Source organism: Carcharhinus amblyrhynchos, chromosome 1 (genome assembly GCF_965287045.1).
Source record: "Carcharhinus amblyrhynchos chromosome 1, sCarAmb.v2.hapA, whole genome shotgun sequence".
In the NCBI taxonomy this organism is placed as follows: Eukaryota; Metazoa; Chordata; class Chondrichthyes; order Carcharhiniformes; family Carcharhinidae; genus Carcharhinus; species Carcharhinus amblyrhynchos.
Genome location: NC_137324.1, coordinates 63,137,584 through 63,163,700, shown reverse-complemented (window position 1 = coordinate 63,163,700; position 26,117 = coordinate 63,137,584). Strand labels below are relative to the sequence as shown.

The window sequence follows — 26,117 nt, the reverse complement described above, 5'->3', positions numbered from 1 at the left end:
ATCACACCAGCCTGTCAATCGTGACCATGTTGGCTATTCTCCCAAGTCAGAAAGGTTGTGGATTCACAATCCACTCCAGACAGCTGAGCAGATGACCAAGAATAGCACAGCATGGAAGGAAACCATTTGGCATATCGAATCTGTGCCGAGGCTTAAACTTAAACTGAGTGCAATACTCAGGAAATCTTTCAGTTGAGGGCTGAAACAGAGGTCCAGTCTGCCCCCTCACACCACTAATAAAAGAAAAACAGGCGTAGTTTCCCAGTGTTCCAATGAACATTTATCCAAAACTATCAAAAGATTATCAAACCATTTATCTCACAGCTGTTTGTAAGACGTTGCAGTTAAAAATCACTGCTACATTTCCAACATTCCCAAACTTCAAAAAAAAATTCACTAATAAAAATTGCTTTGGAATATCCTGAAGTTGTGAAATATCAAATTATTCTTTCTCCTCAGGGACGAGACATAAAAACGTAGCGTAAAGTGGAGATATACACCTGAAAGTAATTCACTCAGGCGCACTTTAAGTTGGGTCTACAGATCTATTTTTCAAGTATAAATATTGAAAAATAAGTAACAAAGTCCATGTATAAGTTAATGCAGTGTATGAAGCTACACAGAGAACCATGACAGCCTTTAATCATTCGATTTATCCTCAAATTAGATCAACAGTATATTTTGCTCCAAGAAAATAACCCTTTTACCCTATGACTCTGCATTGTCTCTTCTGCCTTGTGCTAAGTGCTTTGGCCTTTCTTTGCTGATGCAGCTGACCTTAGGCAGAAGCAGAGCCGACTCATCAAATCTTGCCTCCCAGACCAGTCAGCCTGCTGTCATATCAATTGTTTCTGAAGTGCGGAATTCTGTAGCTGAGGCCATATAAAACATCAAAATGAAAACGCAAATGAATTACTTGCTCATTGAAAAAAGACTGAAACACTGTTTTCTGGATTAATATTTTAGCAATATTACTACTAGACGATGGTATTAGCACTAGAATATTAATCCAAAAACTCGGCTACTGTTCTGGGGATTGGGGTTTGAATCCCACCACGGCAGGTGGTAGAATTTGAACTCAATAAAAAAAAATCTGGAATTAAGAGTCTACTGGTGACCATGAAACCATTGTTGATTGTCGGAAAAACTTGCCTGATTCACTAACGTCCTTTAGGGAAGGAAATCTGCCGTCCTTACTTGGTCTGGCCTACATGTGACTCCAGATCCACAGCAATGTGATTGATTCTCAATTGGTCTCAGGCAACTAGGAATGGACAACAAATGCTGGGCCCAGTGATGCTCATGTCAAATGAACGAATTAAAGAAAAAACATGACACAGCCAGCATACAAAATGGGGTAGATTCAGAACAGATCCAGCAGTTCAAACCTGCACATTTATTAAGGAATTGTGGATCAACAGCAGCAGTGGTACTTAACCACAATCTGTAACCTCATGGCCTAGCATTTCCCTAACTCAACCATTATTATCCAGCCTGTGGACCAACCTCAATTCAATGAGCAGTGTACATGACCATGCTATGAGCAGCACCAGGCATATCTAAAAATGAGGCCGGTGAAACGGCAACACAGCACTACATACATGATGAACAGAAGAAGCAGCATGGTCTAGACAGAGCCAAACAACTAAATCAGACAAAAGCTCCACAAGTCTGCAACATCCATTGGAAGTGGTGATCTAGAAAAGGCGTATGGTAGGAATCCTTGTCAAGAGAAGTTGAAGGAAATTGGTGCAGTTGCAGCAGCCCTGGATTTTTCATTGGCCCAGTGTGTTGAGAAGAATTTGAGGTTTGCAAAGCAGAAATTATATGAACTTGGGATTAAACAGAATAGGTACTTGGCTTTTGTTAGAAGGAGGAATTGGACTCGAGGAAGATTGCTTTGCTGGAGGACTCTAAGAGAAATAAGGAGGATTAGGGCAGAAGATATTAATGAGGCTTTTAAGAGCTTTTATGCCAATTTATATAAATCAGAACAAATTGAGGATGCTCTGGTATTTTTGGAGCATTTCTTCTCTTCTCTTGACCTTCCCTTTGTATCAGAGGATACAAGAGCAGCTTTGAATGTTCTGATCTCTGGGGAGGATCTGGTCTATTGTGAGAAAGGAGCTTCAGCCTCGTGAGGCACCATGGCCTGATGATTTTGGGTGTGAATTCTACAAGGAAGTGAAACACTTGTTATTAGATCCACTAAGTGGTATGCATAACCATTAATTTGGATTAGTTATGTTAGGGCAGTCACTTTGGGAGGCAAATATTTCTTGAATCCTGAAACCAAGCAGGAATCCTGAGCAATGTAATTCTGACAGACCCATTTCTTATCTCAGAGTCTGGCAATGCGCCCGGGGAAAATCACTCCCGTGATTATCCAGAGTGATTCGACTGGATTTATTAACAGTCGAAACTCATGCAATAATGTTAGGAGATTGCTGAATATCATCCAGGTCTTTCAAGAGTGTGCTTCAGATGGGTTAGTGAGCTCTTTGGATACCAAAAAAGCTTTTGATAAGGTGGGATGGAATTATTTGGTCTAAACGTTGTATAAATTTGTATTGAAGGGGACCTGTGAAGTGGACTCAAGCATTCAATAGGAATTGGATGGCAGCTGTCCTTACAAATGGTTATCAACCTGAGAATTTTGCCGGGGGGTGGGGGGGGGAAGGAAGAAAGAGATGGTGGCGGTGGTGAGGTGAGGGAGGGATGTCCCTTGTCTCTCCCTTTGTTTATTCTAGCCATCCAACCTGTGTCAGAGGCTAGAGGCTATTAGACATGACCGTCAGGTTTATGGGTTATCTGGTGGAGGCAGGCAGCATAGGTATTTGCTTTATGCAGATGATGTGTTGCTGTTTTTTTTCGAGCCAAGTGCCTCTGTTCCTGTTATTATCGATGTGACAAATAGATTTAGGTTTTTTTTGGGTTATGTGGTTCGTGAAATTAGAGGCAAGTCCCTTGAGCAAGTTAAGGGGTAGTCCCCCTCCTCCTCCTTGTTTTCCCTTCGGATGATCACCATTGTGGGGAGATTTTGGCAGTTATACAAAGCAAAATTTCCTTAATTATTAGCCTCTATTAAGTGGCACCGACATAGTTGGTTATCATTACTGATTTCCTGGTTAGGCAGAATTACTTTAATTAAGATTTGGTGGCATGGACAAGTTGGGCCAAAGGACCTGTTTCCATGCTGTAAACTTCTATGACTCGAAGAAGAACGTGCTGCTTAGGCTACTTTAACCTCTGCAAATGCTACCAATCTTGTTGTCTGCTAAGGTCCTTAAAGAAATTTACAGTTGCTTAGCTCTTTTGTTTGGAACAAGAAGAAGCCTCACTTAAAATGAACTAAGCTGCAGTTGCCAAGTTCAAAAGGAGAGCCAGGGGTGTCAAATATTATGTATCAGTTAGCTTCCCACCTTAGATTTATACATGAGTGAATTAAAGCAGGCTTCCTTCATATGGATTGATGTTGAAGCCGATTAGAGCCTGTACTCTTTACAGTCACTTTTATTTCTTAGTATGATAATCCTATTGTTCTTATCTCCACATCTATTGTTATTAAAACTCTGAAGGCTTGGAGGATAGTCCATGAGTTGGAAGGGAGATCTAATTTTTCTGCTCCTTCTTCCATTCAGGGTAATCCAGATTTCACACCAGGTCTTATAGTCCACAATTTCAATATACGGAGCAATAGAGATCTCTGTAGACCAAGGGATGTGTTTGACGGCACTACAGGTTATCTATTGAGCAGCTATGTCAACAGTTCGATATCCCAAAACATTCCCTTTTCAGATCTTGCAGCTTAGGGACTTTTTCTTAAAAAGACAACTGTTCTTTTTGATTCTAAGATTACCCTGTCGGAAAAATCCTGCTACCTGCGGAGCACAGTCGGTAAATTTTACGACACCCTACGCTCCAGATCTTGTGAAAATACACTGGACACGCTATAGTCTTGGCAGAGAGATCTCAGTAAATATTGATGAGGTGACATGGGGTGATAGTAGGAATGTGCTAATAAAATTCCAGTTTGCAACAGAACAAAAGAAACTCAACTTAAAATGCTGCAACACCTGCCTATTACTCCAAGTTTGTGGCACAAGTTTAACTCTGGCATATCCTCCATGTGCCTGAAGTGCAAGGTGGATCCAGAGGGATTACTTGCAAACATTAATGCATATAATTCTTATTTAGCTTGTTGTATGCATTATGTTGCAAACCACTCTGGTAAGACCATAACCATAGTAAGTACTTGTGATGTTAGTGAGCAATACATTCAGCTGAAAGAAAGTGGGTGTGCTGTGGAATTGTTTGTCTCATTGAAGTGTGCAGTGTTGCTGAAAAGGTTGGGAACCACTCATTTATTGTACTCTTGCAACGTTTTCCATAAATTCTGTAGTTTTGTCACCATTATCCTATGAACTTGGTTGTGCACCACTGAGCCAATTGTGGCTGTAGCCTGTTATTCCTCTCACCCTTCAATACATCTTTTCATGACTTGTATGATAAGAGGAGTGGGATACAATCAATAATCCAAAGCAGCTGTATTTTTTCTTTGTCTTTTTCGATACATAGTTGCTTTAAAATGATAAAACCATCGAATAGGATCCCAAGAGAAGGGAGCCATCCAGCCCATTGAATCAGCACTGACTCTGCATCTTACCAGGCCCATCTTACCTTGTCCTATCACCACACATTTACCATGGTTAATCTACTTAATCTTGTTTTACTGTACCAATCCTTGAGATTTATTGGATTATTTGTAAAGAAAAATGAAAAAGTATTCAGTAAAAATATATTTTTAAAAAACACAGCATTGACCTATTTGCTGACATTCTGTTTGGGTTGAGCCAGGGCCACTCAGCTCCTGATCACCATACAGCCTCGGTCTAAACTTGGACAAGCAAGCTGAATTCCAGAGGTGAGATGAGAGTCACTACCCTTGACAACAAGGCATCATGTGACCGAATGTGTCATCAAGGAGCCCTTGCAAAATTGAGATCAATGGGAATTGGGGAAAAACTCTCCCCCGGTTGGAGTTATACCTGGCACAAAGAAAGATGGCTGTTGTTGTTGGAGGCCAAACATCCCAGTCTCAGGATATAGTTTAAGGAGTTCCTCAGGTGAGCATCCTAGGCCCAACCATCTTCAACTGCTTCATCAATGACCATCCCTCCATCATAAGGGCATGTTAGCGAATGGCTGCACAATGCTCAGTGCCATCCATGGATACTGAAACAGGCCACGTCCATAAATAGCAAGACTTCAACAACATGCAGGTATGGGATGATAATTGGCAAGTAATATTCATGACACACAAGTGCCAGGCAATGACCATCTCCAACAAGTGAGAATTTAACATTCAATGGCATTACTACCACTGAATCCCACACTATTAATGCCCTGGGGGCTTCCCACTTACCAGAAACAATAGTCCTTGCTGAAAGGAAAGACAATGGACAGGCAATAGCAGGCATTTAAGGAACGAATAGGTGAACTCCAGAAATTGTCTATTCCTGTTTGGCGCAAGAGTGGTAAGGGAACTGTGGCCAAACAATGGCTTACGAGGAATATCAGAGCTAGTGTCAGATTCAAGGAAGAAGCATACACATTGGCAAGAAAAAGCATTAGGCCTGAGGATTGGGAGCAGTTTAAAATTCAATAAGGAGAACCAAGGGATTGATTAAGAGAAAAATAGGGTATGAAAGTAAGCTAGCGAGGAACATAAAAACTGACTGTAAAAGTTTCTATAGATGTGTAGAGAGAAAAACATTAACAAAAATGAATATAAGCCCCTTACAGCCAGAAACAGAATTCATAACAGGAATAAAAAAAAGCTGAGGAATTAAATTTGTACTTTGCTTCAGTTTTCACAAAGGAAGACATGAATAATGTACTAGAAACTCTGAGCAAAACAAATTTTAGTGAAGAGCTGAAGGAAATCAGCATTAGTAGAGAATGGTTTTGGGGAAATTTATGGGATTGAAGGTGGACAAATCTCTGACAATTTTCTTCCCAGTACACTTAAGAAAGTGGTCCTGGAAATAGTAGATCCATTGGTGTTCATTTTCCATAATTCTTTGGACTCTGGATTGGTTCCTACAGATTGGAGTATAACGAATGTAAGCCTGCTATTCAAAAAGGGAGATAGAGAGAAAACAGGGAACTATAGATCAATAAGCCCAACATCAGTACTAGGGAAGTTGCTAGAGTTTCTTATCAAGGATTTCATTACTCAGCATTTGGAAAGCAGTAGTATAATCAGCCGAAGTCAGCATGGATTTAAAGGGAAAATCACACTTGGTGAATCAATTAGAATCGACGTGATTTGATTTATTATGCAGTGAGAAGTATTGGTTCTTACGCTATACAGACAAACATACCGTACACAGAGAAGGAAAGGTGAGAGTGCAGAATGTTGTGTTACAGTTATAGCTAGGATGTAAAGAAAAATCAACTTAATGCAAGGTAGGTCCATTCAAAAAGCTGATTTCAGCAGGAAAGAAGCTGTTCGTGAGTCAGCTGGTACATGTCCTCCGACTTTTGTATCTTCTTCTCGACAGAAGAAGGTGAAAGAGAGTATGTCCAGGGTATATGAGATCTTTGATTATGCTGGCTGCTTTTCCGAGGCAGCGGGAAGTATAGACAGTGTCAATGGGTGGGAAACTGGTTTGAGTGATGGACTGGGCTTTGTTCACGACCCTTTGTAGTTTCTTGCAAATTCTTTGAGGATGTAACTAGTAGAGTTGACCAAGGAGAATAAGTAGATGTGATTTATTTAGACAATCGGAAAACTTTCGACAAAGTCTCACATAATAAACTAAAGTTAAAGCGCATGGGATTGCAGGTAATGTCTTAAGATGGATAGAAAGCTGGTGAGCAAATAGGAAGTGAAGAGTTGGTATAAATTGATCTTTTTCTGATTGGCAAGCATTGACTAATGCGGTTGTGCTAGAACCCTAACTGTTCACATTACATATTAATGATTTGGAAGAGGGAACTAAATGTATTATCTCTAAATTTGCAGATGATACAAAGTTGGATGGGAGGCTGAGGAATGAGGAGGACGCAGAGATGCTTCAGCGTGATGTGGACAAGCTGAGCGTGTGGGCATCTGCATGGCAAATGCATTACAATGTGGATAAATGTGAGGTTATCCACTTTGGTAGCAATAATAGGAAGGAATTATCACTTGAATGGGTTGAAATTGAAAGAGGCAGATACCCAGCAATACCTTGGTGTCCTCGTGCATCAATCACTAAAAGTAAGCACGTAGATACAGCAGGTAGTAAAGGTGGCAAATGTTTTCCTGGGATTGTATAGGGCATTGGTGAGGCCACACCTTGAGTATTGAGTGCAGTTCTGGTGTCCTTACTGGAGGAAGGGTGTCCTTGCTATAGACGGAGTAGAGCAAAGGTTTACCAGGCGAATTCCTGAGATGGCAGGTCTGTCATATGAGGAGACACTAACTCAGTTAGGATCATATTCCCCAGAATTTAGACAAGTGAGAGGAGATCTCTTAGAAACAATTCTAACAGGGTCAGACAGGGCAGATTCAGAAAGAATGTTCCCAATAGTGGGGGAGTCCAGAGCTAGGGGGTCATAGTTTGAAGGTAAAGGGCAAACCTTTTAGAACTGAGGTGAGGAGAAATTTCTCCCCCCAGAGAGTGGTGAATGTGTGGAATTCACTACTACAGCAAGTAGTTGAGGCCAAAACATTGTCCAGTTCACGAAGAAATTAAATATAGTTTTTGCAGTTAAAGGGATCAAAGAATGTGGGAGGGAAGGGGGGGTTCAAGATATTGAATTTGATAATCAGTCATGATCATAATGAATGGTGGAGTAGGCTCAAAGGGCTGAGTGGCCTGCTCCTGCTTCTAGTTTCTATGTTGCACCATCCAAGACAAAGCAGCCACTTGACTGGCATCCTACCCACTACCTTAAACTTTCACTATCTCCACCACCAGCACACAGTTGTAGAAGTGTGTACCATCTAACAGATGTACTGCAACAACTCAACACGCCTACTTAAGCAGCATCTTCCAAACCCGCAATCTCTACCACCTAAGAGGAGACAAGCAGCAAAAGCATGGGAAGACCACCACCTGCAAGTTCCTTAACACACTACATTTTGACTTGGAACTATATCGCCGCTCCCTTAACTGTGGCTGAATCAAAATCTTACAACTCTTTTCCTTACAGCACTATAGGCGCACATACACCACGTAGACAGTAGCAGTTCAAGGAAACAGCTCTCGACCACTTTCTCAAGAGCAATTAAGGAAGGGAAATAATTTCTGGACCAAGCAGATGTGCTCAGATCCCTTGAAGGAATAAATAAAAGAGAAATGGGTGAACAGTTCCCATTTTTGTTTTTTCAGATATATTCTCAACAACTCTTTGACAGGATCAGGTCACAAGCTCAGAGGTCCTGTGGTGCGCTATTTCATCATCAGTATACACTCATTGCTAAGCCAGTGACTTGGTCACCAGATCAGATAGATGACAGGCGTATATCCAGAGATTTTCTGTAAGGTGAACTGGTCACTGGTTCCCTGGGCATTCATAATTTCTATAAGGGTACCTGCAAGTGAGGTTTAAAGGTCATGGGCACTGGCAACTGGGACAAAGTCGGTGACAGCCATGGCTTTACAGCTGACTGCTTGGAAGAACATTGAAAATGGTGAGTAGCAATGAGAAGTTGGCCAAGAGAAAACAAAGGCCTGTGAATTGTGCACCTTCTCATCAGCCTGCTGTCTTCCTCTGGAGCAATTGTGACATTGACTGCCATGCCAGAGTGGGGTGCCTGAGCCATGCCAGGTGATGATTAACAAAAGAGTTAACCATGAAGGCGCAAACCATCATATTACGAGACGGAAGGCGGCCACCAACTCATTGTGGTCATTTTTCAAATTCATACTTCAGATATAACATATACTGAATATACATATTCAAACAGTTACACTAACTTGAGTCAACAATCGATTAACAATGTCCAAATTTCACAATACCCTAGCTCACATTTAAGCCAGTAACCAAAGAATCTTGGTTAGAAGGCTACATTCACTTTTTGATTTGATTTATTATTGTCACATGTATTAGTATACAGTGAAAAGGATTGTTTCTTGCGCTATAGACTTTTAACATTTCTAGAAATGCATTGATATGATTCTATAAATTGGGGCAATGAAAATATTTATTTCAGTTTTTTAAACCAATCCTTGGTGCGCAATTAGTAGTTGTTCATTTTATTTTTGCCTGGGGACAAAATTACCAAGTTTTGCTGAACTGTTAACATTTCAAAAATGTTACAATTTAGAAATACATTAAGTTCCCAAAATTTATATTCCCTGGTGTGCAACTGATCCAACAGGCTTGGAGGGATTCAGGTCTGATCCATGATGTCTTTTACTATTAAAGGTCTTTGCAAAGCACTTTACAGCCAATGAAAAGGTTTAGTCAAAATCGTAATGTAGACGAGAGGAAAGTCAGTTTATGTACAACAAGCTCTCACAAACACTAGGATGGAACAATAGAGATCCTGGCAAGTGCTGATATGGAAGAGGGCTAGATTACTCACTTAACCCTCCCCCCACTCAATTACATAACCTGCTGAAGTTACTATGGCAGACAAATTACTCACCTTATTCAGCCACAGCTGAATTGATTACAGGGGAAGCCAAATTTTCACCCACATGACAATTATTGCACGGCACGGTAGCACAGTGGTTGGCACTGCTGCTTCACAGCTCCAGGGACCTGGGTTCAATTCTCAGCTCGATTCACTGTCTGTGTGGAGTTTGCACATTCTCCTCCTGTCTGTGTGGGTTTCCTCCGGGTGCTCCAGTTTCCTCCCACAGTCCAAAGATGTGCGGGTTAGGTTGATTGGCCATGCTAAAATTGCCCCTTAGCATCCTAAGATGCTTAGGTTAGAGGGATTAGCTGGTATAATATGTAGGGATATGGGGTAGGGCCTGGGTGGGATTGTGTTCGGTGCAGACTCAATGGGCCGAAGGGCCTCTTTCTGCACTGTAGAGTTAGAACATAAGAACATAAGAAATAGGAGCAGGAGTAGGCCATCCAGCCCTTCGAGCCTGACCCGCCATTCAATAAGATCATGGCTGATCTGTCGTGGCTCAGTTCCACTTTCCCGCCCTCTCCCCATAACCCTTAATCCCCTCTCTTATCAAGAACCCATCAACCCGCTTCTTAAAAATATTTAGCGAGGCAGCCTCCACCACTTCAACGGGCAGAGAATTCCAGAGATTCACCACCCTTTGAGTGAAGAAGTTCCTCCTCAACTCCGTTCTAAACCGCCTCCCCTTTATCTTGAGGCTGTGCCCCCTAGTCCTACTGTCTTTTTTGAGCGGGAAGAGTCTCTCCACCTCTATCCTATCCATCCCATTCATCATCTTATACGTCTCAATGAGATCTCCCCTCATTCTTCTAAACTCTAACGAGTACAAGCCTAGTTTATTCAGCCTCTCCTCATAGCTCAACCCCCTCAACTCCGGTATCAGCCTAGTAAACCTCCTCTGCACTCCCTCCAAGGCCAAAATATCCTTGCGCAGGTGCGGCGCCCAAAACTGCACACAGTACTCCAGCTGCGGCCTCACCAATGCCCTATGCAGCTGCAGCAAGACTTCCCTACTTTTATATTCAATCCCCCTCGCTATGAAGGCCAGCATCCCATTCGCCTTCCTGACCACCTGCTGCACCTGCAAGCTGGGTTTTTGCGACTCATGCACAAGGACCCCGAGGTCCCTCTGCACCGTCGCCTGCTGCAGTTTTACACCACGTAAGTAATAGTCCTTCCTACCATTCTTCCCACCAAAGTGGACCACCTCACACTTGCCAACATTAAATTCCATTTGCCATTTCCTGGCCCATTCGCCCAGCCTATCTAGATCCTTCTGCAGACTCTCCACACCCTCCGCACAATTTGCCTTTCCCCCAATCTTGGTGTCATCAGCAAATTTCGACACCCTACACTCGGTTCCCTCCTCCAGATCATCTATATAAATGGTAAATAGCTGAGGCCCCAGCACCGACCCCTGGGGCACCCCACTAGTCACCAACCGCCAATCCGAATAGCACCCACTGACCCCCACTCTCTGCCTCCTATTTGACAACCAATCCTCTATCCACGCTAACACCCTACCCCCAACTCCATGTCCCCTGACCTTCTGCAATAACCTCTTGTGAGGTACCTTGTCAAACGCCTTCTGAAAATCCAGAAAGACCACATCCACCGACTCTCCTCTATCCACTGCCCTAGACACATCCTCATAGAACTCCAGTAAATTTGTCAGACACGACTTCCCTTTAATGAAACCGTGTTGCGTCTGCCCTATCAAGCAATTCCCTTCAAGATGCCTCGCAATTTCCTCCTTAATGACGGATTCTAACATTTTACCTACCACTGACGTTAAACTAACCGGCCTATAATTCCCTGCCTTTTGCCTGGCACCCTTCTTAAACAACGGCGTAACATTAGCCGTTTTCCAATCTTCCGGCACTTCCCCGGAATCCAGCGACGTCTGGAAAATAACCACCAAGGCATCCACTATAACCTCCGCCTTTTCTTTCAGAACCCTCGGATGCATTCCATCCGGTCCTGGGGACTTGTCCACAATCAGCCCCTCCAGTCTGTCGAGCACCACCTCTCTAGTAACAGTAATGTCATTAAGACCCTCCAGTCCTACCACCTTTCCATCGCTAACACCCGGCAAATTATTCACGTCCTCCTCCGTGAAGACTGAAACAAAAAAGTTATTCAAGACCTTAGCCATATCCCCATCCCCTACCACTAGGTCCCCTTTCTCATCCTCTAAAGGACCAACGTTCACCCTAACCAGCCTCTTCCTTTTTATATATTTATAAAAACTCTTGCTATCCTTCTTTATATTAAGTGCTAGCCCAGCTTCATAGCTTCTCCTACCCTCCTTTATCAACTTCTTTGTCAATCTTTGTTGACATTTAAACCTTTCCCAATCCTCTTCTCGCCCACTGCTCTTAGCTACTCTAAATTCCTCCGCTTTTAATTTAACACTTTCCTTCACCTCCTTCGTTATCCATGGCTTATTACCTCTCCTCCTACGGTCCTTTTTGACCATCGGAATAAATTTCTGCTGAGCACCAAGAAAGATCTCCTTAAAGATCCTCCACTGCTCCTCAGCAAACCTACCTTCCAACGCGCTCCCCCAGTCCACATTCGCCAATTCTTCTCTCATCCTACCATACTCCCCTCTATTCAAACAAAGGACGCGTGTCCGGGAACCCACTTTCTCCTCCTCCATCTGCAACAGAAACTCCACCATACAATGATCACTCTCTCCAAGAGGATCCTTCACCGCAAGGTCCCTAATTCTACCCGCCTCATTACATAGCACCAGATCCAAGATAGCTCGCTCCCTCGTTGGCTCCAACACACACTGTTCAAGGAAATTATCCCGGCAGCATTCCAAGAACTCCTCCTCGAGCCCACCTCGTCCAACATGGGTCGACCAATCAATATGCAGATTGCAATCCCCCATAACTACTGCCGTCCTATTCCTGCACGCCGCACTTCTATGGTTCTGAATTACATCAGAGAATCACTTTGCTATGCACTCTTCTTAAAGGAAAAGATTGGTAAGTGTACTTACTTTCTCTTGAAATACAAAACAGCTGAGCAAAGCTGTAGCCTGCTCAGCTGCCAGATCATTGAAGATTCCATTAAACATCATTTCTGTCAGAAGTAGTTCATCCGCACTACAAGAGAAAACAATGAGCTGGTCAATACCAATCACAGAACAGTGTGAAAACAAAGACATTTCCTATCATCCAAGCTTGTAATTGTCTGAGGAAGATACATTAAAAATGCAAAGTCTTGGATAGTGAAACAATGGCTACACAGACAGACATACAAAATCTCTTCTAACTATAGAAAGGGTGAAGTATTTCAAGACAAGGCTGCCCAGCCACCAGAGAGAGATTACAAGTGACACAGGTCGTTTCAAGAAAGTCTTCAACAGGGGAAGCAGACAGAAGGCTGCACTCTTTTACTCTCCAGTTTGGAGTGAGTGTGTTGGCCAGTTTAACTCTACCTAAATCTACCAGCAAACTGAGGTCACATAATAAATGCAACATCTTCTACATTTGACCATATTCAATAAGCCAGCCCATCTAAATCAACCGCAACGTTTAAAATCCGTGCCTCAAGAAAAATCTAAGGATATTTTATATGTTCTTTTACCTTTTTATTGGACTCCGAACTTCTCTTATTTATAGAAACATAGGAACAGAGCCATTCAGCCATCAAGTCTGTTCTGCCATTTAATGAGATCTGTGGCCTAACTCCATATATCTGCCTTTAGCCCACATTCCTGAACACCTTTGCTCAATAAAAATTTATCTATCTCAGACGGAAAGATAGCAATTGATCTAGTATCAACTGCCATTTGTGGAACAGTTCCAAACATCTACAACTGCAGAGGTGCTTCCTGAAATCACTCTTGAACATTGTGGCCCTAGTTTTTAGAGTAGCCCCCTATTTGGAGGATCTCTGACCAGTGAAAATGGTTTATCTTTATCTACCCTGTCCTTTCCTGTTAGTATGTTGAAAACTTTGAACAGATAACGTCACAGCCTTCTAAATTCTAGAGAAAACAGGTGCAATTTGTATTATCTTTCCTCACATTAAACCTGTGAAATCCAGATATAAATTTTGTTATATAGCACATATTCAGCATCAGCTGAAGTAATTGTGTCCAATTCTGGCTACCCCATTTTAGGAAGGGTGTAAAGGCATTAGAGAATGTGCAGAAAAATCAAGAACAAAATCCATCACCCCAAAACCAATTACATGGATTGGAGAAGCTAGAACTCCTCTCCTTGGAGAAGGTCGACACAAAATTTGACGAAGTCATTCAAAACCATGGGGGGTCTGATCCGAGCACATCAGGAAAAATTATGGTGAAAGGATCAAGAACCAGATGTCAATTTATGGTGAATGGCAGAAGAATCAAAGGTAACATGAGGAAAGCATTTTATGCAATGCATGGTTAGGATGTGGATTGCTCTGTTTGAGAATGTGGTAGAGGCAAATTCAATTATGTCTTTCAAAAGAGCATTAGATAATTAACCCAAGAGAAAACATCTTCAGGGCCATAGGATAAAGGTGGGAGGTGGGATGATGTTGAGGGAAGTAAGAGTGTAGTTATTCAAGAAAGCCACCACAACCTTCTGACAGGCAATTAAGGATGGGCAACAAATTCTGGCCCAGCCTGCAATACAAACATCCTGTAAAGATAAAGACATCTTGTAAACATCCTGTAAAGATCTTTCTTGATTTTCAGAAGGCGTTTGACAAGGTACCTCACAAGAGGTTATTGCAGAAGGTAAGGGGGCATGGAGTTGGAGGTAGGGTGTTAGCGTGGATAGAGGATTGGTTGTCAAATAGGAGGCAGAGAGTGGGGGTTAATGGATGCTATTCGGATTGGCGGTTGGTGACTAGTGGAGTGCCCCAGGGGTCGGTGCTGGGGCCTCAGCTATTTACCATTTATATAGATGATCTGGAGGAGGGAACCAAGTGTACGGTGTCGAAATTTGCTGATGACACCAAGATTGGTGGAACGGCAAATTGTGCGGAGGGTGTGGAAAGTCTGCAGAAGGATCTAGATAGGCTGGGCGAATGGGCCAGGAAATGGCAAATGGAATTTAATGTTGGCAAGTGCGAGGTGGTCCACTTTGGTAGGAATAATGGTAGGAAGGACTATTACTTACGGGGTGAAAAACTGCAGCAGGCGACGGTGCAGAGGGACCTCGGGGTCCTTGTGCATGAATCGCAAAAACCCAGCCTGCAGGTGCAGCAGGTGGTCAGGAAGGCGAATGGGATGCTGGCCTTCATAGCGAGGGGGATTGAATATAAAAGTAGGGAGGTCTTGCTGCAGCTGTATAGGGCATTGGTGAGGCTGCAGCTGGAGTACTGTGTGCAGTTTTAGTCGCCGCACTTACGCAAGGATATTTTGGCCTTGGAGGGAGTGCAGAGGAGGTTTACTAGGCTGATACCGGAGTTGAGGGGGTTGAGCTATGAGGAGAGGCTGAATAAACTAGGCTTGTACTCGTTAGAGTTTAGAAGAATGAGGGGAGATCTCATTGAGACATAAGATGATGAACGGGATGGATAGGATAGAGGTGGAGAGACTCGTTCCACTCAGAAAGGACAGTAGGACTAGGGGACACAGCCTCAAGATGAAGGGGGGGGCGGTTTAGAACGGTGTTGAGGAGGAACTTCTTCACTCAAAGGGTGGTGAATCTCTGGAATTCTCTGCCCGTTGAAGTGGTGGAGGCTGCCTCGCTAAATATTTTTAAGACGCGGGTTGATGGGTTTTTGATAAGCGAGGGGATTATGGGTTATGGGGAGAGGGTGGGAATGTGGAACTGAGCCACGACAGATCAGCCATGATCTTATTGAATGGTGGGGCAGGCTCAAAGGGCTAGATGGCCTACTCCTGCTCCTATTTCTTATGTTCTTATATTGTAAAGAAATTGCAGGGGCACTGACCACAATTTTTCAAGCCTCCTTATACATGTGGGTGGTGTTCAACCTCGTTCAACACAGGTATAAGCATAAGCTCAGCAACTACAGGTCAGTCAGTTTAACGTTGGTGGTGGGAATGCTTTTAGAAATGACAGTCCAGGACAAGGAAGCAGTTACTTGAACAGATGTTGACTATTTAGGGAAAGCCAATATGAATTTATTAAAGACAAACCGTCTTTATCAACTTGATTGACTTTTTTGTTGAGTCAATGGAGAGGGTTGATTGGGTTGGTGTGGTGTACATGGACTTCCTAAAGATCAAGTGCCACAAAACGTGTTTGTCAACAAAGTTTAAAACCATGGATAAAATGGATAGTGACAGCAGGCTTGTGAAGTTGACCGATAGGAAACAGAATAGAGGTGAACAACCCTTTTTGGACTGGACAAATGAACCCAGTGGGTTCCCCATGGATTGATACCAAGGCCACTGCTTTTCTTGATATTAATGACCTAAAGTTGGACGTTCAGTGAACAATTTGAGATGACACAAAATTTGCAAGTACTATATCTTGTGAGGAGAGTAGTGAAGTACATCAAGAGGACACAGGATGGCTGATGGAATGGGCAAACAAGTGGCAGTTGAAGTGCCAGGAAGAATTAAGAGAGGCAATATTAAATGAAGAGTACAATTCTAAAGGTAGTGCAGAAACAGAGAGAATGTGGGTACAGGCATAAATTATTGAAGCTAACAGGGTAGTTGGAAAAAATGGTTGAGAGCACATGGGATCCTGGGTTTTATAAATCGAGACAAAGACAAAGCAATAAAGTTGTGACACTTCATAAAACTCTAATTTAGCCTCAAATGGAGTACTGGGTCCATTCTGAGCACTGCAATTTAGGGAAGATGCAGAAAAGATTGACAAGAACTGTTCCAGAGAGGAGGAACGTCATACGCACAGATAGAGAGATCAGTGAAGTGGGGTTGCAAACAGAGTTAGTAGAGGTTGCCAAGATCATTCAGGTCTAGACAGAATAAAGAAGACAACTGCTCCCATTAGCAGAAGTGTTGAAAATCAAAGGATTGATTTATGATTAGCAAAAGCAGAAATGGTAGCATGATACAAAACAATGCAGCATATGATCATATTTTGAAATGTCAGCTTGAGTGTGGGGTATTGGCAGACTTTCAAAGGGAATCAAATAGCACATGAAGAGAAAAAAAATATAGGGCTCTGGATAAGGGCAGGAAACTGGGATTAGTCAAATTGCTCTTTCAGGGACCTGGCGCAAATATGACAGACTGAATGGATATACAATCTACGATTGTATAAAAAAGAGGAAGAGGACACCATACAGCCTGTCTGTTCCAAAAGTGTCATGCTGATCTTCTACTTAACCCCACTTTACTGCCCTATCCTATTTTTCTAGATTCCTTTAGCATCCAAGAATCTATTAGTCTCGGGCTAGAATACAGTCAGTTACTGAATATCCTCAGCCCTCGAGAGCAGGGGTCTCCAAACTACGGCCCGCATCCGGATTGCAGCTGCTCTAGAGCAGAGAATACCAAAGATTCAAAGCAAAATGAAGAAATCACTCCTCACTGCAGTCGTAAATGACCAAATCTTATCCCAAGATGATGATTCTCCCCAGCACTGGATTCTCCAGCGAGGGCAAACAGCCTCTTAGCAGCTACCCTGGAAAGTCCTTTAAGATCTTTATACATTTCAATGCAATAACCTCTCTATACTCCAGAGAATACAGACACATTTTACTCGATCTCTCCTCACGAAATAGCCTTCTCATCCCAGGAGTCAGTCTAGAGAAGCTTTGTTGCAGACCTTCTAAAGCAAGGGCATCTTTCCTTAAATAAGGTGACCAAAACAGACCGCAGGGCCCAGGCTGTGGTCTCAACAAAGCCCCAGATTATTGCAGTAAATCTTAAATATTCCATATCCTTTGCAATAAAGGTCCACATTATGATTGGCTTTCCTAATTTGTTTGCTCTGACTACATGTTAACTCTGTGATTCGTATACAAGAAATCACCACCAATCTCTCCGAATACCAACATTTAAGGAAACTTGGATTTGCATTTAAGTAGCACCTTTCACAACCATCAGATGCCCCAAAGTACTTTACATGTTTAAACTCTATGAACTGTCGTCACTGATATAATGTAGGCAATTTGCATATAGTAAACTCCCCCAAACAGCAATGTGCTAAAGCCAAGACAACCTATTTTATTATGATGTTGATTGAAGGATAAATTTTAGGCATGACTCCAGGGACAACTGTTCTGTTCTTTTTCAAAATAGTGCTGTGGAATCTTTTACCTCTATCTGAGAGAACAGACTCAGTCTCCATTTAACATTTCAGTGAAAAGACAGCCTCTCTGATGGTGCAGCACATGTTCAGAACTACCCTGGAGTAACATCTGGACTTTACGACTCACAGGCAAAAGTGCTGCCTAATGAGCCATAGCTGACACTTCATATTTCCTCATTTTTCCCAAAAATATTCTGCTTTTCTATTTTCCCAGCCAAGGTGGATACTCATACATTTCTCCAATATTAACCTACATGTCATCTTCTTGCTCACTCATGTAGCTTGTCCATAACTCTTTCTAGCCTTTATGCGAGGTGCACCTCTTAATTTTCTATTGAATTTTGTATCCTCAGCAAACATGGATATATTACACGAGGTTTTTTCACTCAGTCATCGATATAAATGGTGAACATCCAAGCACCAACCACCAATCTTTGAGGTAGTCCACAAGTTTATCAAATAAGGTAGCAAATATAGTGCAGTGGAGCAAAAATCTGTTTGTCCCAATTCTGTTTTCAGTCTTTTAATAAATTTTCAACATTAGGAGCCTCAAACATGTCTAACAAGCACAGGTGATGCTTATTGAATGAAAATCCAAATATATTCATTTCAGACAATGGACTATAATGTCAAAGAGCTTCCTCTCCTATAGAAGTTCCAGCCAATATAAAGTCTCATTTACACCACAAGTTTAGCTTTGCAGAGATACTAAATTATGTAATGTAACTCAGAGTTCAAAATGAACTAATGTGAAGCAAAGTAATCACTGAATTTAGGTAGCCTTACCATTGTAACCACAGTGCCGTTAGAAAGCAAAAGTGCTACACACTTTTGCTATATCTGCAGTATAAATGCATCAGAAAGGAAAATTAAACATTTGTATTACATTGCAACACTTTTGCAACTGAGGTTTGCCCAGTATTTAAGTGTTCCTACAATGGAGATTGGAAATTTTGGTAATAATTAAGATGGGGGAATACAACGTAATTCAAAATGAAATATCCATATGTATTCAGAAAGTGCAGATAACACAAATTGGTATTGCGAGCTGCTTTAAAGCCTGACCTGCTTATTTCACAAGCAACTCGCCCTTTCATTTCGATTACATCAGACGAAGTGGCAAAGCCTAGTCGCCTGATCACTCGTTTGCGGCATTTCAGTTCATCCATCTGCAAAACTGTTCGAGCCTTTTTCAGCTCTCGCTTCGCTGCTTTGATATCTCCAGCAATCTATAAAAAGGAGAATATGAATATTTAATATTTGCAATTAAAATTTAATAAATGCATAATTGGCCAGGTGGTGCAAATCTCAAAGCAATTATTTAGCTAGGGGATATCAACGCTTTTTCTGGAGCAGGAGAGGCAGCCATGGAACGAGGAAGAAAGTGGGCCATGGGGAGAGAGAGAGAGAGATCAAGCGGGATGATCTGTGAGAAGGTAGTGAGTGTACTTACTGAAATAAGAGAATATTTTCGTAATAAATATATACATTTAAGAAATTTTAAAATTTCAATAAATGTGTTTTGATTTTTTGTACCTATTGCAATTGGTCCAAACAATACATATTTTGTGGTTTAACTCTTCAACAGAATAAGAATGCTTCTTAGGGGGCCCATCAGTACTCTTGAGAGGCTAAAAGCTTCTGTGACCAGAAAAGTTTGGCAGTCCTGCCTTTTTGAATTATTAGTGACTATCTTGCTATCTGGACTCTAGAATACATCTTTTCAATGATACTCTAAAGAATCCTTCACCAGCCTTCCCCTCAGCCTTCTCTTTGGAAAAAAAAAGAGACCCAGCCTGTTCAGTCCTTTTTTGATAGTTATGTCTTCTTAGTTCTGGTATCATATTTGGAATCTTTTTTGTACCTTCACCATTGTCTTTCATATGAGCCCCTAACTGTGTGCAGCAGGGATTCTCTAACCAAGATTTCATACAAGTTTAACATGGCTTCCTTGTTTTTAAATTCTACTCCTTTCAAAACAAACTGCAAACCTTGACTTGCTTTTTCTATCGTCATATTAATCTATGGCATGACTCTTAATGATTCACGTATCTGTACCAAGTCTTGCTCGCTCCGTTTAAAGTCTCACTAGCCAAGCAGTATGTGGCCTCCTTACTTTTCCTGCCAAAATGCACATTCACATTTACTATCTTTGAATTCATTTGCAAATTAAGTACCCATTCTCCAAGCTTATTCATAGCTTCATGCGTTTCTGTCACAATCTTCCTTCGCATTAACTGCACCCCACAATCTGTCCACAAAGATAGAAGTTGTACTTTTGATTCCAGAGACTAAAGTGTTATGAAAGTTGTGCACAACAGTAGTTCCAGCACAACTCATGTGGAACAGAACGTCACGTCACACCTTTACCAGTGTGAGTAACTGCCCTTAATCCTTTTGTTTTGTAGCTAGTTTGCTATTCGTTCTGCTAACTGTCCGCTAATTCTACATGCCCTGACCTTATTCATGAATTTGCCACACAGTACTCTATCAAAGGCCTTAGAAAATCCAAATATATTACAGTAGTATCCATTCTACTTTTATATCTTTAAAAAAAGACATCAGGTTAACCAAGCATGCTTTTTGAAATCTGTGCTAACTACGCTTCGCTATACTTTCAGTCTCTAGATATTTCCTTTTGGCATTTTTACTCAAAGGTTTTATCTTTCCTAATAGCAATATTAACCGAACAGGACTATGGTATCTTAAGAGTTTTTCTCACTCTTTTTGAAGAAAGCTTGAGTTATTTAAACATTTTCACTGTATCAGCATCTGTTGTATTTTGCTTTTGTTTATGATACATTTTTCTTTTGATGTAAATTGTCATTTCTTCTTCACACCTATATAGAACCATCGGGCAAGATTCCCCAACCTCGCTGGCAACTGGAATTCTTTGGTCTCACTGCAGTGAACAGAGATTTGGCTGTGTGCCAAATTCTCCATTCTCGCTGGAAGTGGTGGTGGCGCGTAAACAGTTGGAGAATTCTGGCCAACATATCTTAAGTGTTATTTTTGATTACATTTACCCTTAGCCATTTTTTGAAAAGGGGTAAGACTATTTTGGTGAATACAAGGAACACTAATTAACTCATACATCAATGTTTCCTTAACATGCAATATGAACAAAAGGAATAGAATCAACCATTCGGCCCCTCAAACTGATTTTTCCAGTTGATAAGTAGATTAAATTTACCCATGATTCTTCCTTTACCACAGGAACCCAATATTTTGGGTGCCAATAGTTCTTCGGCACTGCAAAGATGCCCATAAACATCATTTACACCCACAATTAAAATAATTTTCTTCCCTTATAAACTACATATCACTCACTTACTTGCGCTTTCCTCTCACAAAGCCTGTAGACAGTTTCCAAATTTGAGTCATTATGCATCGAATGTGAATACATTCTGTGTTCGAAAGCCTCAATTTTCTGGATTACTTTCTTCAGCCCCTGGTCCTTGATTCCCATATCATCAATTGGATCCAGTAAAGGTACACCATCAGGAAATCTCTTCTGTACTTCCTAAAATACACAGAAGTGTTAACAATTTACAGGTTACAAGACTACAATGATTTGGCTGTGTTTTCCTGACTCTCGGATTGCGGTTGGCCATCCAAAAGTCCATTGAATTTTGGCAGGATCGGATGATCTCAGCGGTGGACGGGGCTGGAAAATCCCACCTTTTGTCAGAAAATATATTTCATATGGATGTTTTTTCATCTTCAGCCCATTTTCTCAAAAAAGCATTGTGATCTTTTGAAGTTTGATGCAGTTTAAGAAGCTGAGACAGTTAGGTGTGGGACTGGAACTAAAATCCACAACTCTCAAATAAACTGCTATATTAAAAAATTTACCTGTATGGATTTCAAAACACTTTGCCTATTGTCCAGTGGTCTCAGATCTTTTGGAATATATAACCGTACACTAGAGATGGCTGTTATTAAGTGAAGTAGGATGGGAACAACCTGTTGAACAAAGAAACGTAAAGGACAGCATTATAGCCAAGTTCACAGAACATACAAATATGCTTAATCTATTAGCATTTGACGATGATCTAGGGTGATCAATATAAAGTAAGGCAGCAGTGCTAAGAATATGGGGCGAAATTTCCCAAACTGGGTTACGCACAACCTCTCTTCAAGGTATTCTGCACTAGGTCCGATAGTTCTAAATTTGAAAGCTGATGTCCTTCCTGATTGTCCAATTGGAAACCGTTTTCATACCGCATTGGCTTCTGAAGGGTGCAATAGTGAGCTTATTTGTAGCCATGCACTGAAAAGTCAGCTTCTGTTTAGATGAGCTGCAAATACTGGCAAAGTAGTGGCACAGTAATCAGCACTGCTGTCTCGCAGCACCAGGTACCCTGGTTCAATTCCCAGCTTGGGTCACTGTCTGTGTGGAGTCTGCACGTTCTCCTTGTGTCTGCGTGGGTTTCCTCCAGGTGCTTCAGTTTCCTCCTACAGTCTGAAAGACATGCTCTAGCCATGCTAAATTCTCCCTCAGTGTACATGAACAGGTGCCAGAGTGTGACAACTAGGGGATTTTCACAGTGACTTCATTACAGTGTCAACGTAAGCCTATTTGTGACACTAATAAATAAACTTTTAAAAAAATTTAACTTCAAGTCACAAGCAAAGTTGAAGCAAAGGTGACCACATGGCGGAGCGAGGTAATGGGTCAGGAGAAGCTGGAGCCGGCAGCCGTTTGGGGGTAGGTGAGGCTGGGGCCGTGGAGTGGGAGAAGCCAAGAGGGAAAGCAGACTCAGAGGGACAGACAGAGAGATGCAGAAATGTGAGCTTTGTTCCAACAGAGTGCAGATTAGCTCCTTCCTCCAGTTTTATGGATTGGAAGTTAGCTTATGTAATTCCACTATTTAAATAAGGAGGTAGAGAGAAAACGGGGGTTTATAGACGTCAGCCTCACATCAGTAGTGGAGAAAATTCTAATGTCCATCACAAAAGATTCAACAGAACAGCATTTGGAAAACAGTGGTAAATTCGGACAGAATCAACATTGAGTTAGGAAAGGGAAATCATGCTCGACAAATCTAATGGAATTTTTCAGGGATATAACCAGGAGACTTGATGAGGAGGAGATGTGGTTTATTTGGACTTTAAGAAGGCTTTTGACAAAGTCCCAATTAGAGATTAGCATGTAAAATTAAGTCGCTTGAGATTGGGGTACTGTCTTAAAATGGATAAAAAACTAGTTGACAGAAAAGAAACAGAGTTGGAGTAAACAGGTCTTTTTCTGAATGGCAGACAGTGACTAGTGCGATACCACAGGAATCAGTACTGGGATTTCAGCTATTCACAATATTTAGATGAGGGAACTAAATGTAATATCTCCAAATTTGCACGTGACAAGCTGAGTGAGTAGGCAAATGCATAGTTATCATTTTGGTAGCAAAAACAAGACAACTGATTACTATCTGAATGGCTATAAATTGAGAGGGGGAAATGTGCAACCAGACTGGATCTCTTGTACACCAGTCGCTGAAGATAAACATGCAGATGCAACAGGCAGTGAGGAGGGCAAACATTATGTTGGCCTTCAAAACAAGTAGATTTGAGTTCAGGAGCAGGGGAGTTTCACTGCAATTAAATAAAACCTTGTTACGGCCACATTTGAAAAATTGGCTGGAGTTTTGTTACCTGCCTGCCATGGGAATCAGAGCAAGCAAGGGGCAGGTCCATTGACCTCGGACGGGGTTTTATAGTTTCAGAATGAACAAGGCTATAAAATCAGGCTCGTGTTCAATTTTGGTCTCCTTATCTGAGGAAGGATGTTCTTGCTACTGATTCCAGGGATGGTGGGACTGATGTATGAGTCGGTTAGGACTATATTCACCGGAACTCAGAAGAATGAGGGAGATCTCATAGAAACCTATAAAATTCTGTCAGGATTAGACAAGGTAGATGCAGGAAGGATGTTCCTGATGGTGGGGGAGCCCAGAACCAGTGGGCACACTGAAGATACAGGGTAAACCATTTAGGACTGAAATGAGAAGGAATTCAAAGAGTGATAGGCCTAAGGAATTTGCTATGAGGCCAAAATGCTATATGTTTTCAAGGAGTTAGATATAGATCGAGATGCAAAAGGATCAAAGGTCATGGAAGGAAGGCATGATCAGGCTACTGAGTTGGATGGTCAGGCATGATCATAATGAATGGCAGAACAGGCTCGAAGGGTCAAATGGCCTGCTCCTGCTCCTAATTTCCATGTTTTTATGTGTGTATGAACATGAGCGTGTTTGTGGTGAGAGAGAGAGAAATGTAGCAGTGTGACAGTGTGTACGCAAGAAGATTGTGTGCATGTGTGGAAGTGAGAGAAAGTGTGTGTGAATGTGTGCGTACGTGCTTTTGGATGCTTTATTTGGGTGTGAGTATGATATGAGAATCCAGCTCTCCAGCAGCACTTCTAATATTAAATACATTTACGAACAAAAGATCAGCATCACTTCTCTCATTAAAAATAACAGAGAAGTATTTTTTGACTAAAAGAACATTTTAAGTATTATATATGTGCACGTATAATAGAAAATATCTGTCAATTTGTTTGTGCATGTTTGTACCTATTGCACAATAACAACCATTTTGGGGATTAACTTCATAGAATAAGAATGTTTCTAAGGGGTTCTGTCAGTACTCTTGCAGAGGTCTGTAAGGTCCCGTGGCTTGAAAATATGGAAAATCTTGCTCTAGTGGAACATGCTGTTGAAGAAACCTTTGTAAGTTGCTGCAGTGCATTCTACAGATAATGCACAATGCAGCTACTCAGTGTGACTACAAAATACAAATCAACTTCTCTGGGCTGTGTGTCAGGCTTCTTGAATAATGCTGCAGACATATACTTTGCATCTGGCTGATGCGTGACTCATTATCTGAATGGCAAAGAACATTGTGAAATCATCAGTGAACACAGGTCATTGATGAAACAGCAGAGGGCTGTTGGATGAAAGATACTTCCTGAGGAACTGTTCCAGCCATGTCCTAGGGCTATATTGATTGACCCAATAATTGCAGGGAAAGTTGATATCAGACTTGAAAAGATTAAAAGTAATTGCTTTTATAACATTTTTTTCACATGATAAAAAATGAAAGTTCAGATCAAATCAAATCAATATATACATTATTGGTTGCCATTTTACCAAGTCACTGTGCCAATACTAAATAAATTTAAAAAATGATGCCACTATCCTGTTTTTGATTACAATACCCAGAGTAAGAATTAATGAATTCAAGAATAGAGTTAGACTGCAATCACTGAACTCAAACTTAATACAGGAGGCTTCCTTGAAGAGACCTTCTGCTTTTTGAATTATGTGCTCTTAAAACTGACAGTATCATTCCACTATGAGCACATAATTCATAAGTCTGTACATATTCAACACAACACGTTGCTGAAAGTGTGTCATCAATTGGGGTTAAAATATTCAGTGGTCAGTGTTTAAGATTTGAAGCGATGATGTAACAAATAAATGGCAGCATTACATTAATATTCTTTTCCACTGAACTGAACTGAAATGAACCGCAATCCACAAACCTGCATCTCTCCTTTCTCTCCTGGTTTTGCTGGTTTAGCTGTTCCTGATGCTGCAAGTTTCACACTGTCTTTACTGCAATACAACAAAACTTCTACCACATACAAGGGATCCAGCTCTCCAGTGTTAGGCTACGAATAAGAACAAGGATTAAAAATTGTAATCAGCATTCAAATTTATTTCAGTATATTTTTAATATTTGTGCATAATATTCAATTATTGGTGACCTGCAAATCACAGAGAAACTGAACATCTGAATAAAACTACACAGTCTTTTTAAAAAGAGACCTACAACACAAAGGTTTGTAAACTTGTGAAACTCGATGACTTGACTATTAAATTAATATCACAAAACATTTATAAATTTAATATATTGTACAGCAGGATTTGTGGAATTGATGGTCAAGTGGTTAGCTAAATCTGCAAAAAGTTTAGCAATAAGTAGGGTAAAAGAAAAAAAGTCCAATTTAGAACATGAGACCTGTTTTGTGTTCTGCACTGCATACACAATTTATAAATTAACGTAGGGGAACATGCTTGTTGCAGCAATCTATGATAAAATTGCAGCTGATCAGATGACAGCATTTAAAAAGATCCAAAATAAATCAATGCTCTGCATTAAGTAATGGCAGATGTATTTTAAGTTTGGTTATGTTACGTACATTAAAACAGGAAAAATAAATTAGCTGAACAAAATGAAAGTGTAATTATTTTGTAAATCTG

General features: G+C 41.2%; 1 protein-coding gene across 1 annotated transcript in view; it reads right to left on the bottom strand.

Annotated features, from left to right (window-relative positions):
- Positions 1-26,117, bottom strand: part of mtrex (Mtr4 exosome RNA helicase) — a 132,746-nt gene that overhangs the window by 25,341 nt on the left and 81,288 nt on the right. The window contains exons 19-23 of the mRNA XM_080185937.1: positions 25,397-25,525; positions 21,706-21,816; positions 21,185-21,373; positions 18,916-19,079; positions 12,651-12,756 (exon numbers count right to left, since the gene is read on the bottom strand). Of these exons, the coding sequence (XP_080042063.1) occupies positions 12,651-12,756; positions 18,916-19,079; positions 21,185-21,373; positions 21,706-21,816; positions 25,397-25,525 (699 nt within the window). The remainder of the gene's footprint in view (positions 1-12,650; positions 12,757-18,915; positions 19,080-21,184; positions 21,374-21,705; positions 21,817-25,396; positions 25,526-26,117) is intronic.